This window comes from Argiope bruennichi, chromosome 7 (assembly GCF_947563725.1).
Source record: "Argiope bruennichi chromosome 7, qqArgBrue1.1, whole genome shotgun sequence".
Lineage (NCBI taxonomy): Eukaryota > Metazoa > Arthropoda > Arachnida > Araneae > Araneidae > Argiope > Argiope bruennichi.
This window is the reverse complement of record NC_079157.1, coordinates 72,556,668-72,571,084: the sequence shown is the minus strand read 5'-3', so window position 1 is coordinate 72,571,084 and position 14,417 is coordinate 72,556,668. Positions and strand designations below refer to the sequence as shown.

General features: G+C 29.2%; 1 protein-coding gene across 3 annotated transcripts in view; it reads left to right on the top strand.

Moving 5' to 3' along the window:
• LOC129974986 (membralin-like) overlaps positions 1-14,417 on the top strand; it is a 64,520-nt gene that overhangs the window by 30,718 nt on the left and 19,385 nt on the right. For 2 of the 3 annotated variants that reach the window (XM_056087830.1, XM_056087831.1), the window contains exons 3-7: positions 6,683-7,163; positions 8,310-8,420; positions 9,375-9,497; positions 11,041-11,088; positions 11,169-11,269. In XM_056087830.1, coding sequence (XP_055943805.1) covers positions 6,683-7,163; positions 8,310-8,420; positions 9,375-9,497; positions 11,041-11,088; positions 11,169-11,269 — 864 coding nt within the window. The remainder of the gene's footprint in view (positions 1-6,682; positions 7,164-8,309; positions 8,421-9,374; positions 9,498-11,040; positions 11,089-11,168; positions 11,270-14,417) is intronic. The other variant, XM_056087832.1, reaches the window with a different exon arrangement.

Below are 14,417 nucleotides of genomic sequence, written 5' to 3'. Positions count from 1 at the left end.
TCTTTCCAGGGCTCTTTTGTATAAAATTTTGGCAATTTTTCCTGATATTCCTATATTGTATTTGGCAACTGTAAGTCTATTTAAAATTTTAGTCATCTTGCTTCCCACATGATTTATATGGGACATACCATTTAATCTGTCATCAACAATAATCCCAAGAATCTTCATATTTCTTGTATGCTTAATTGGTTTACCTGCATAAGAACAATATGGGGGGTGTTTTAATACCTCTTTTTTACCAAAAGGAATCAGCTGCGTTTTTTCATGCGCAAAAGTAACCTTAGAGTCGTTACTCCAATAATCTGATTTTTCTAATGCCTTATTAACCAATCTTGAATTTTATGCTTGCTAGTTGCTGCCACAAACAGATAAAAATCCTCAACGTATGCAGTGATTTTATTATCTTTTCCAAAATTAATTTGCAGTGCTTCATTAGCTACTAGAAGCCAATACAGAGGTCCGGGATTAGAACCCTGAGGGTATTCTCTATTAAAAATTTGATCGCCGTAAATTAGAAAGCCTTTTCTGTCATTGAGGAAACTTGAAACCTCACTAAAAAGTTTTTGGATCAATTCATATTTTTCAAATTGTGTAGCATTAATGGCCACCAAACTCGATTAAAAGCACTTTTCACATCTAAAGAAATTATAACACTATGTTTTGAGTTATTTCTTGCTACCCGCAATCCAATTTTTAATGTGAATAATTGCTTCAGTTGTACTTTTCCTAGGAATAAATCCATATTGATTTTGATGAAGATAATTATTTTTTTTAATAAATGATAGAATAGTCCCTGGGTAATCATTTTATCAAATATTTTTCCAATGAAATCAAAAAGACAAATAGGCCGAAAAGCTGCTGGATCTGTATATTTTTTATTTGGCTTGTTAAACGACACAGCTTGTGCTACTTTCCATTTTGCAGGGAAATATCCGTGGGGCAGGCATCTATTATAAAAACCAACAAAAATTTTGCTATTACACTTAAATACTACTTTAATAATTCCTGCTGAAATACCATCCGGACTTGTAGCTTTTTTGTTAATTAAACTGTTGATAGTATGTTCCACTTCGAAAATTGAAAATGGAAGATCATTTAGAGAATTTGGAGAAATTCGACTATTTTTTCGAATATTTTCATGAAAAAGTGTAGAATTACCATCATCCGAGGGAACGTGAAATTCAAGTAAAGTATCTATCGCTTCCTTAGGAGATTTGGCTAAAGAACCATCAGTTTTTCTAATTGCACTAAGTTGGAAGGATTTACCGTCTGGATTTTTAGCCACATCAAAATGAATTCAAAATGGCTCACTTGATGTCACATATTCACATAGACCAATCATTTCTTTTTTCCCAATTTAAACTCATTTTATACTTCGCCTCTGCTTCTTTTACCAGCATTCGAAGATATTTCTTGTCTCTTACATCTTTTTCCTTAAACAATTTTCTTTTTGCTCTTTTCACATCACTTCTTAGAACCTCTAGTTTTCTTGACCACCAATTATGTTTTTTCTTTAGGTGCTTGTTTTACTTATTTAATTTACTGTTTTTACAGGCAATTATAGTTTTTGTTATATTCTCAACATAAAAATCCAGGTTTTGTTTTTCTATATTTTCCATCTTTTGGAAATCTTTGGTAAGCAGAACTCTAAATTTTTGTAAATTTAAGTTTTCTATGAAATTCTATAATTTTTGAACATTTTTGGTCGTTCAGTATAAAGTGAAAAACTTATGATATTATGGTCGCTGCAAGTTGGATCTAAATCCATTTTCCATTTAAAAATATTTTCTGATAATATAGGGTCACTAATGGTAATATCTATCCATGATCTTCCTAAAGAACCATCAAAAGTTGGAGGAGAATTTTCATCATTTAATACAGCAAGTCCTTTCGAAAAGAGAAATTCAAGTAATATACGACCCCTATAATCTTCAAAATCACCGCCCCATACTGTACTTTTTGTATTAAAATCTCCTGCAATCAATACTCTATCATGGGAGTTCTATAAATAATTTTCCAATTCAATTAAAGTAGTTTCAATATCTTCTGGAGGAGGACAGTAAACTGAGATAATCATTAAAGTAGATTTGAGAAAAGAAATGGTTATATCAATGATATTATTGGAAGAGAAAATCTTTATTGCTTGAAGATATTTATTGTAGACTATGATACCTGATTTCAGATTGTCTCGGTCAGAGAAGAAAAGTTTTACCATTTGAGGAAAAACAATTGGTCTATTATTTTTTTGATAAATTTCTTGAATGCATGCAATACTAATTTCTTGATCTTCTGCTCTTTTATTATGGTTTTTAGTGGCAGCAATTGCATGATGTAAGTTCAGTTGTACAATTTTAAATTCAGAAAAAAAAAATGAATTACACATATTGGATTCTTTTAACTAAGTACTCAATTTCTTTCTCTAAAGTTGGGCATTTATTATCATTTGCATCTCTATTAAAACCAAATTTACTATCTGCTTCAACACAATTAATACAGTTAGGTGAATTTTTGCAATAGTCATGTTTTTGTCCCACTTGTCCACATTTTGGACAGGTATCCATATTAGAACAATTAGTACTTACATGTTCGAATATGTTACATTTGTAACATTTGGTAGGTCTTAAAAATTCTCTGAGAGATAGTCGAGACCACTCTAAATATATTTTTTTTTCTTTTTCATCAAAAGCTTAAATGTTAAAGGCTCTGCTTGAATAACCCAATGACATTTATTATTGTTTTTACTATTTAATTTGAAGAGCACCGAAATGTCTTTTTTTATTTCATTTTGCTTACATAATTTTTCTACAAGCATTTTTTAGAAATTTCAATATCCACATCATAAATAATGCAGTGTGGTTTTTCATATTGGGTTTCTAAATATTAATTTTTCCTTTAAGTTGAGGATTTACCTGAATTTCTTGAAGTATTTTTTCTAAACTATTTGCTGAATCGCATTCGACTGCCACACCACCATTTCTTATTTTTTAAATAGTTTTTACTCCCACATTAATTTTACTTGAAGCAATATTTTTTAACAATGATGCTTTTGTTTCTTCTGAAGATATCTCTTTTTCTTTAGGGTAAATTAATGAAACAAATTTAGAAGGAATCTTTCTAAATATTATTTTAGGCTTGGCTGCTATTTTGGCATATGTAGGTGTCTCCTCCGGATAAGAAGCCATATTTTTGGCGTTATTACTATTGTTGTCTTGTAAGGTTTCAATTTTGCCATTTAATTTTGAAATTTTCTCCATTTGAGAGAATATAATTTCTACCAATTTATCGAGCTGGCATTTGATTGCATCTTGTTCTGCCTTTTTAATTTTGGATTTAGTCTGAGATGTTCAAGTTATCAGTTGTTCATCTTTCTTTATTGTTTTGGAGGCATTAATAATTCCAACTGTCTCTTATATATCTAATAAGTCAGATGATTGAGACATATCTGACTTTATATTCTTAAAAAAATTTATAATATATTTTAAAGTATTTTTTAAAGAAAACATGAAAACAGAAAGAAAATCGCCAAGATTTTGGCATGAACGTGTGCTGAAATTCACTTTTTTTTACATTAATATTGGCGAGAGAAAAGCATAAACATTGGCATCTATGGGCGATCAAAACAGTTACGATGGAGACTTAAAACTGACCGTTGGAAATGAAAGAAAAAAATTAGTTTAAACTTAAATAAATTTTCAAATACAATCGTCTTTTACCTTTGATCTTTCATTGACAGAACATCTTTTACTTCAGGTAGAATTCTAAAAAAAAAAAAAGTAAACGAGGGAGATGTGCGATAATTTCTTGATTTCAAATGTCCATTAAGCCTTACTCAATGGAGTTCCATGAAGTAGGCCCCCGAAAACAGTTGATAAAATTTCAGAACATAACTTTGGAAAAACTCGTTCAGTTTTCAAAAAAAATTCCATAGAATTGAAAATGACTTTTTTTCTCTTTAAGAAGATATATTATTTATAGACTTCCAAAGAATTTTTGCATACTTCCGACAATTTTGAAAGAGAGCAGTGTAAAAGTATTGCTAACAGTAAACAGCAGCTGTCTATATTATCGGAGAGTTATGTTGGCTGCGGAATTAAATTTTTACAAAAAAATTTACAGTTACCGTTTGCACAACTCTTGATCGGTTTTGACTGCGGAACTTGTAGCAGTTTTTTTTTGCGCTCTTCAGAAAATTGCAGTTTCTTATAGGTGTAAATTTATTTTATATACATACTGCATGAATGCTTTGGAGATATTATTCCATCCTGGTAAATAGATGCATCTTGTGGCAGTAGATATTTTATATGCTTGCAAACACTACAGGCCAAAGGTTTTTTTTTAGTTTCATTCTAGGCATTCATTTCATTTTAGGCAATGAAGTCGCTTATTGCGCTGCCAAAGCAGTTTCTAGTTTGTGGCAGACATCAATTCCATATCGGGATTCAAAACTTAAAATTATTCATTATATCCATTCCCTTTGGCAGGAGTCTTGGGATCTGGAGACTCATAATAAGCTACATTTCATTAAACCGCATATTCATTCGTGGCCCATTGTTTCCTTAAGAACAGGCGACGTGAAACTGACTCGACATCGCATCGGTCATTCTCGTTTCACTCACAAATATATATTATTCGGTGAGAGAGCGCCCAGATGCCCATCATGTAATGTTGATTTTACTGTTGCGCATATCCTAGTTGAGTGCTTCAATTTTAATTTTCATCGCATGAGATATTTTAATTCAACTTCACTTAACACGAGAATAAGTGGGTGAACCTCCGCATCAGTATATTTTTAACTTTTTTAAAGCTATTGGGTTTTATCATTTTATATAGATTTTTTTCGATTATAAACTTGTTTTACCTAACTAATCTCATGTTTTGATTGCTGCTGTTTTAATGACCTGATTTTTAATGTACTTTATCTACACTCATGTCCAAAATTAAGGTCACAAAAATGTTTTTGAAAGTAATTCTAAATGGCTACCAATAAAATTTAAACAAATTGTATTTTATATATTGTGAAGGACCGCTAACACGATATTAACCGTTTTTTGTGAGAACAAATGTTGTTTAGCATTAGTTTTTGGGGAACTACTGAAATTAGACCGTTTAGGCATCTGGGATTTTTGCCTGCAATTTTGTGAATATTGCATTAAAACAAAAAATTGAACCTGTTTCCAGTGAGAATGAGTTCTCATAATTGTTTAGACGATGCCTTGAGATGGAGAACCGTTGGTGGGCTTGAAGCTGGGCAGTCTCAAGCGGAGGTGGCTCCATCGTTACAAGTGGCACCGAAAGTGGTATCCAGGTTGTGGAATCAATTCTAAACAAGTGGTACTGTAACCAGGAGGCTGGCCAAGGCCGTCTCAGAGCTAAGACGCCTGCACAGGATTGCTATTTGGCATTACGCGCTCGACGGCATAGGCTGACAACGGCTCCTCAACTTGCTCGTGACCTTGCTTCTGTGTCTGGAATAAGAATTTCCAGACAAAACGTATACAGACGTCTAGCTGAAAGGGCTCTTTATGCCCGGCGACTAGTTGAGTTCGTCCCTTTGACTGCATCCAACAGAAAAGCCCGGCTGTTGTGGTGCCTAACATATCAGTCTTGGGCACAGCAAGAATAGGGGCGTGTTCTTTTCAGCGATGAGTTGAGATTTACCACACAGAGTGACACTCGTCGAATCTTCATCTGGAGAGAGCGAGGAGCTCGCTATCATCCCTCCTACGTAAAAGAAATCGACAGATTTGGTGGCAGAGGAATCCTTATCTGGAGTGGCATATTGTTGGGCATACGTACACCACTGCACGTCTTCGATGCGGGTACTGTCAATGCACATAGCTATAGGGATGAGATCCTTGAAGCCTATGTGAGGTTGTTCCGGTGTGCTTTTGGCCCAGACTTCATGTTTATGGATGAAAACGCGCTTCCACACAGAGCCCAGATCGTTGATGATTTTCTTGAGGAAGAGGATATTCGACGTATGGACTGGCCCTCGAGGACTCCGGATCACAATCCTATTGAACATGTTTGGGATGGTCTCGGAAGAGCCATTGCACAGCGTGACCCCCCTCCTAATACCCTCCAAGAGTTAAAAGCCGCGCTTTTGGAAGAATGGGCTTTGTTGCTCCAAGCATTTATTGACACCCTCATAAACAGTATGAAAGCTCGTTGTGAAGTCAGTATAGCAGTGCACGGTGGGCACATTCATTTTAGACAGGAATTTTCCCGAGATAAATGCTTTATCACTGATTCATAATGTAACACTTTTTGATATATCCTGTTTCTTAATTTCCAATTAAAATCTTTTCCACGTTGTTATATGTCTATGTTCTTTCTTCCATTGTAGTGTACCTCTATGCCAAATTTCGCGACAACACAGTGAATAGTTTTTCATTTTTCGCAGATTTTATGTTTGTGACCTTAATTTTGGACATGATTGTATTTAAGTTTCTCACGTGATATCATCTCAAACCATATGATTGGTGCAGTATAGCCTACTTTTGGCTCTTGTGCCATTAAACTTGAATTAACCAGCCAACCCTGTGTGTATATTGCGATTTTGTCTTAACTGTTTGTTGACTGTATTTTAATGCTATATTATTATGTTGCATTTTTTCTAAGTTTTAAATTAATGTTATTTTTTTTATTGGTAGTATATTAATTATATCCAATTTCTTTACAGGCATTATTTAGTTTTATTCTGCTAGTCTACGTACATGTGGTGTTCGTTCAATCTCCCATAACATGTCTTGAAAATTACCGAGATGTGTTTAAAAGAGCTGACATTCTCCGAGTGGAAGTTTTATCTGGAAAAGGAAAGCAAAATTATACCTTGTTGGATTCGTACTTTAAAGAAAAAGCCATTCGATTGCAATATTTTGAAAGCCAGGGTCGTTTCATTTATACTGAACATTTGAAAAGAGAAGAACCTGAAGAATTTTACCCATTTGATGAAGATGAGGAAATTGGGTTTAATGAAAGCATCAGTGACCCGGATGCGTTTAAAGCTTTTACCCTCAACTCAGAAACTCTCAGAGCAGATACCATTATAGATACCCTCAACACAGATGATATTCAAGAATCACAGCACTTAGAGCCAGAATTAGAAGTTTCAGTTGAGGAAGAAAGCTATCAAACCCTATCAGAAGCATCAATTTTAGCAAGTAAGAATTATTCCTCTGGTAACTAAAATTAAGTTCTAGGAAACACTATCCTGAAAAATTATATAGAATCAAATGAAAATATATCTGATTATTGTTTTTTTTTTTAATTTTTAATTTTTATTGTTAACCAAATAATTACTTTGACCTAATAAATCAGAATAATTTTTGGCTAGTTTAAATAAAAAAAATTCTGATATTTTTTATGTTGTTAATTTATATTGTAACTTTAGCATTATTTTCTTTTTGATTTATTAAATCTGTATGAGAGTAAAAAAAAAAAAAAAAAAAAAAAAAAAATGGAACTTATAAAATATTAACCAAATGTTTGTCCTTTTGCAACACATATTCAATTATTTTATTTTATATCCTATAAATATCAAAACTTTCAGACTTCTGCTTGATTTTTTTGTGCTGCCTATCTTTTTTTGTTAATAGGAAATAATTTTTTCTGTTAATAGATTAATAGTGATTTGTGCCTGATGATGAAGTGATTCTAAAATCATGCATTTTATCAATATAACATATGGTTGTAAATGTTAAGAGGGATTATTACAAGGATGTGTTTGTAATGAATTAAGTAAAAGAAATAGATGCATCAACTTAAATATGTAATACAATCAGATAATACAAAATTCTGTTATCATAACATACTTGCATGAATACCAATGTGCTAAGTATTAAAATTTCCTTTAGTGTTTGCTGTTAGCACTTACTTAATGCAGCTCAATGGCTTGTTTGTTGATGCCATATCATAGTTGCCATTATGTCCTTGATGTTTCATTGGACTTATAATGGTTACATTCATGCGTTTTTTTTTGTGCTGTTCGAAATTTATATTTCTTTCAAACATATGTTTATTTTTCATTTAAGCCTTGGACATCCTGTATATAACCATTAGTATCTGCAAAAATAAAACCAAAATGCTATGTTAATAATAAAGAAGTATCTGTATCATGTAGCTGTATCTTGAAAATTAATAATGGTAACGTACTTTTTAATTTTAATAGTGAAATACATGTTATGTCCTTAAAATAAATTTTAGGCTTTAACACTAAAATGAAACTTTTGACTATACATAGTTTAAAATTGTTTTGAAACTGTTAAATTATTTAAGTAAAATTTATGCAAATTATTTTTATTTCCTAGCTGATCCAAATAATGCCTACATCATGGAATTCTCTTTAGAATATGGATATTTAAGACTGAGACCTGCTAAAAGACATGATTTAAATATTACTGTTGTGTTTGTAATTTTAGGTAATTGAATTTGTTTCCTATTTATAAAATTGTATTATTCAACCTATTTAACATATCTATTATTTATGCTATGGTAATAATTGGCAACAAAATTTTATTATTCTCATAAATTAATAATGGTAACTGATTATAATTAAATAATGGTAAATCATAAATTAATAATGGTAATAATTGGCAACAAAATTTTATTATTCTCATAAATTTAAAGAAATTTTGGTTTGGCTACTGATTTTTGGCACTGCTAACTGATACCATTCATTTTATGCTGCTAGTATTTATAGTTATTAAAACTTAAATTTTTTTAAATTTAAAAGTGATTTTATGTTAAATAAAGATAATTAAAATTTGATGAAATTTTTTTCTTAGATGTATTATAAAAATATTGCCAAACTATATTAATGAAAATTAAATGTTTGTCATATATAGCAAAGTGTTATTAGTTGAAGAAATAGAAAAGAGTTTTTAAAGTAATAAAAATGTTTTAATAAAGTTTTAGTTAATAAAGTTTTTTTTTTTCAGATACAATCCTTTTGAAGTATTAATGACGCACTTTTGAGTAAACTAATATTATATTTAGACTTCGGTTTTTAAAATTCAAATCAATACTATTTATATTAAAATTTCAAGCCTAGATAATTTTTTCATCTCTATGATTTTTTAAAAAACTTTTTATAAAATTTTAAAAAAGGTAAACAGAAATTAAGATTTTGTTGGAGCATTTATTGTTTATTTAAATTACATAATTTATCCCTGCATTTTCTCAAATGCTTGTAAATTATGGAAATAAGTCCATGTTTTGTTTATGCTGCATAAAATAAAATTAATAAAAAATAAAATAAAATTTGCTATGACAAGCATGCATTTTGTATAGTATATGATTAATTTGGATTTAAAATTATCAGTTTTTGAAACTGAAAGAATGATTTCTCTTAATTGAATTTTCCATTATTGTAGACCCTGAAGAAGATGCTTGCTTTGGTGGACCCTTCAATATATTTCTTCTGGACAATTTCCTTGGATATGACCATTTTTTATTGCAAAGTATAAAACAAATGGCCGAAAAGAAAAGTACAAAAGGCATGTTTCTCCTTTACTTTTCTTTTTTATTTCTGTTTTGAAATTTTTAAAAGGAAAACTTTACATCAGTTATTGTTTCCATTTACATTACCATGTTCATGTACAATAATGTATGTATATTTGATTATGTATATGAAGTATATGTAGATATCCTTAAATATATAATTGTAGCTACTCTTGTAACAAAAACCTTAACCAAGTATGATGATATCAAAGACAGTGTCCTCTGATGCCTTGTGGCACTATGACTCAGTTTAGATCTAGCGATGGCAGGTGCTACATGCATTGATCCATGCTTATATATATATATATATCTTAAAATTATTCTAAATTTTTTTTTATGTAAATTGTCTGTGTATAACGTAACTTATAAATAAATGTTACACTAATTTGGACTTTTTACGGAACCCTTTAACGACTGCACATCATTGTATTTAAAATATATAATCTTGTCCATCATGTTTGTGTGGTGTGCTCTTAAGTGTTATATCAAAAACTTCAGCTAATTATTGTGCATTTTATTATTTAATATGGAAAAAATACTTATGTATCTGTTTGCCCATGTTTTTTAAAACCCTTATTTTTATTATGGATATGTGTGATTAAATTCATGCTTCAAAATATCTTAATCTGAGGCTTGTATTTTTTCTTCATATAATACAACCACAAGTAAGGACTGCAGATTTGAAACTTATTTACTATGCATGCCTTATTGATGGATGTTAAATCTGATATCAAGAGCCCAACAACTTCCTTGTAGTGTAGTACTGGTTGGAGAGAATAGGTACTACCTCATTTTGTTGTCTAACAATTGTTTTGTGATGAAGAACCCTTCCATTTTACTTCATTATAGAATGATAATATGGTTAAATTAAATTCTGGATGAAAGTAACACTTATATTGTTATAAATTATTGGCATGTTCGTAAACTACTTTATTAGATATTATCTATGTGTATAATTTTTACTCAAAAGGATGAAAAATATTGTTCCTGAACTTTTTTCTTATTCTTTTTCTTTCTTCCTGATTATTTATCAATAAAAATGTCTTACTCATCTCTTAGTTCTTCCAGTACTGGTATGGATTATTAGATCAGTTTAGATATGAGGTCAAGAAATGTCTTTGAGAGAAAGCAGTGCATATGGAATCAGCAAAGATGTACAGTGTATCTGGTATGCAAAAATATGCATAAGGTGACTCAAAGTTATGGATATTTGTTTGGTTTTTCTTAACCAATTTTATCCTATAGTCCATAACACATATATGCTCTTAGCTTTTGTTTATATTTCTTTTTTTAGTGAAGTTATAATGGTATATAAAATGAAAAAAACCCTTCTATATTATGGATATTTGTAAGTATGTTAAAATGGAAATACATGTATTTCATTTGAGTTGCTGTGCTGTACGTTGTATAAAATATTTTTCTGAATAAATTTCATTTGGGAGGAATAATTCTAATTTCTCTTTTTGGCATGATTTCCCACCTTTTATTTCAAAGATTTTTTTTATAAAATAACTTACACATTATTCTTGGATGTTTTAGAATTGGTGAATATCTATTATGTAACGATTCAAAGCCTAAAAGTATCAGGTGATTATCTTTAATGGTTTTCAGTATGAAATGAATTGACCATAGTTTTAATGGTTTTATAATTTTGAATATTATTTTAGGTTTTGTACGGAATGCAGTAATGGAAATCGAATATATATTTATCAATAATTGGGTAAATGATAGGTCATTTTTCACTGCTGGATTCGTAATGATTGTATTTGTAAGTTTCTATTGATATTTATTTATATATTTTTGTAATTATTATTTTATTGAACTGTTTATTGGAATGGCAATTATTTAATAATTGGATTGTTAAAATTTTGGAGCTGTCTTGTCAAATGGCAATAATGAATAATTTATGAAATCATGCATCTTGATCTTGAAAATCGGCCATAATTTTTAATTGAGATTCATTAAATTATTTCTGGATTAAAGAATCCTTTCAATAATTTTGTGCTATGGAAATTTTTTTTTCTAGAACAAAGAATAAATTTAAAAAATACTAATTTGAGGAAAAAAATGAGGGGCAATTCCGGAGGCAAATGTGGACAATATCTTAATAGAATATCTATATATTTATATTTTAACCAAATTTGATTTTTTCTGACTTCTTGACATAAAGGTTAAGATTTTAAAAAGACTTTGAAATTATCATTCTAATATAGCTAAGCAATATTGAAGTTGTAATTTGTTTTAGATTGTTTCTATTTTATTGTTTTTGATTTTTAATTCTGTAATTGGTGCTTTTTTTTTTTTTTTTTTTTTTTTTTTTTACAATTTAAAATTTATGTAGAAACAGAAAAAAAATCAACTTTTTCGTTGGATAAGGTTAGGTCATATTATTGACACATGTCGCTTTAGCAAAAATATTTTTCTAGAAATGCATTGTTTGAATGTTTAATTTTTAATGATATTGAATATAAAAGAATATATATAATTAGAATTCTCATAGGCCTTAAAAATGCCCTAATTATGAAATTATTTTTGGGCCCTGAAAAGGTCATGATTTGTTTTTGATTTAAAAATTTTTAAGCCCCTTTTATTATTTTAAAATCTAAATTTTTGCTTAACTTGAACTACTATATAAAAATTTGTGAAAGTAAAAACTTGCCTGCAGCACAAAATTGAAAAGTTCTAAGTAAAAATGCATACTCTTCAACAACATCAAAAAACTGAGGATAATGCTCTAAATCTACTTGCTAACAAAATTGTGCCATCATTCTCAAGTTCTGTTTCTGGTTTTTAAGAAATATTGTAATAAGAGCCGGAATAAAATGTGCAATGATGTGCATTTCATCACATTATTTATGTGGCTCTTATAAGGGCATCATTAATATGTTTAAAGAAATGTTTTCTGACAGTGAAATAGCAAAACATTTTATTTATATACCAACAAATGGATATTCTTATGCGAATCTGGATTTCAAATGCCTAAAAAGTTGGAGGAAGGTATTTAACTGCAATTTTTATGGGACATTCTACAGCAAAAGATACTTTAAAAGCATTTAATGATGCTTCAAAGAAATTAAATCTCAGGAAGGTAATTGAAATTTGAATGGATGGATTATTAGTTAATGAGAAAATTTTCCTCATGACCCAAGAACAATTAGAGAATGGATTCTGTACTGAGGTGCTAAATACAAGCTGTTATGATTTGTTCATTTTAAATAATGTATTTAAAGTAGGAAGTAGATGAAATGATTAGAATTTGAGCAATGTATTTACATCTCTTCATTAGTTATTTAAAGATTCCCTAGTGCATAAAATAGACTATTAAATTTTTTTTCCCATGCTCATACACATAAATAAAAATAAAAACAAAAACAATTTGGATTTTTATATTTTTTAAATATATAATTGAAAAACAGGGTAGAGATTGAAAGAATGTTAGAAATCTAGGATAAAAAAAATATGCCATGAGTAAGAGGACTATTAAAGATAATTTTGCATTTGCTAAAATAAATTTTTTGAGGGGCCAAATAGATTGTGCCATTTTCAACTCTTTATCTTTCTAATGAATCTCTTATGCCATTCTTTGTTAAAGACCTGGAAAAAAAAACTGATCTTAGATGTAACTGGTGTATATATTAATTTACTAACAGAACTAAAAATTAATAAATTAAAAATTGAAACAATATAAAATAAATTACAACATGAATGTCGCTTATCTATATTAGAATGATAATTTCAAAAAGTTTTTTAAAAATCTTAACCTTTGCATGGAGAAATTGAAAGAAAAAAAATGGATGAAATATAAAAATATATAATTTTTGGAAATCATGACTAATATTTATAAATTATCTAAATTCAATTGTGAAGACAAGTCAATTCTTGCCTTTTTTTCTTGGATAAGTCTAGGTATCACTGGAGACAAGAGTTTAGAACAGTTAATATTTGATTTAAAATTTCAGTGGCAAATATTTTATTTTGAAGATGCAAAAACATTTTTAAAAATTTCCCAATTAATTTCAAATAGGTGCGTATGTTAAATTGATTTAAGAAAATTGGCATCAAACACTTGTGTTAAATGACTGAAAAATGCATTAAGTTAGTTAATAAAAATGTAGGAAAAAATGAATCCAATTATATATTAATTGAGTTTAATTTTTTCTAAGTAAAGTAGTAATATCTTCCAGAATTTCTGAGATATGATCCATTAGGAACAGTTAGTATTGACAGTTTTTTTTTTTTTTTTTTTTGTGTATATTTAGCAAATTTTGGAAAATGATACAGGTACTTTTAATATTTTTTTATAGGCAAGCTGATATTGAAAGGGGTTCTTTTGAAATTAATGAATAATATTGCAAACCTAAAATAACGATCTTTTATAGCCTAACAAAATATTGATTGTTTGAAATATTCTGAAAATTCAAATTACTTTTGAAATTACATAGAAACTAAGATTGATGTTAAGATCTTTGTGTTATATTTAAGATCAAAAGATATCACATGAAAAAAGGAATTATTTTATGATGATTGTTTTAAATGAACTTAAAAAAATGAGAAAAGATGCTTATAAAAGAGGAATTTGCAGAAAAAGCTGAATTATTAAATGATACAAACTATGTCTATCAATTGAAAATCTTTGCACCTCAGAAAAAGTGAAAAGATCAGAATTAGAAAATATCAAAGAGAATTTAAATGCAGTGCTTAAAAGGTTAAAAGAATATTAATTCCTTCCCCTGTGCAATGATATTTTCTGTAAGTGGTGCATTTCTATATATTCAAAAATTAAACGTTTTCTGACTCGTGAAAAAAAAAATATTTTTATGCTTTTCATGTTTTATCACCATGTGCATTTAAGGTGAAAATATAAATAATATCCACTCTTTTGAAGTATTATTCATAATCAGTACATTTTGAAGTGC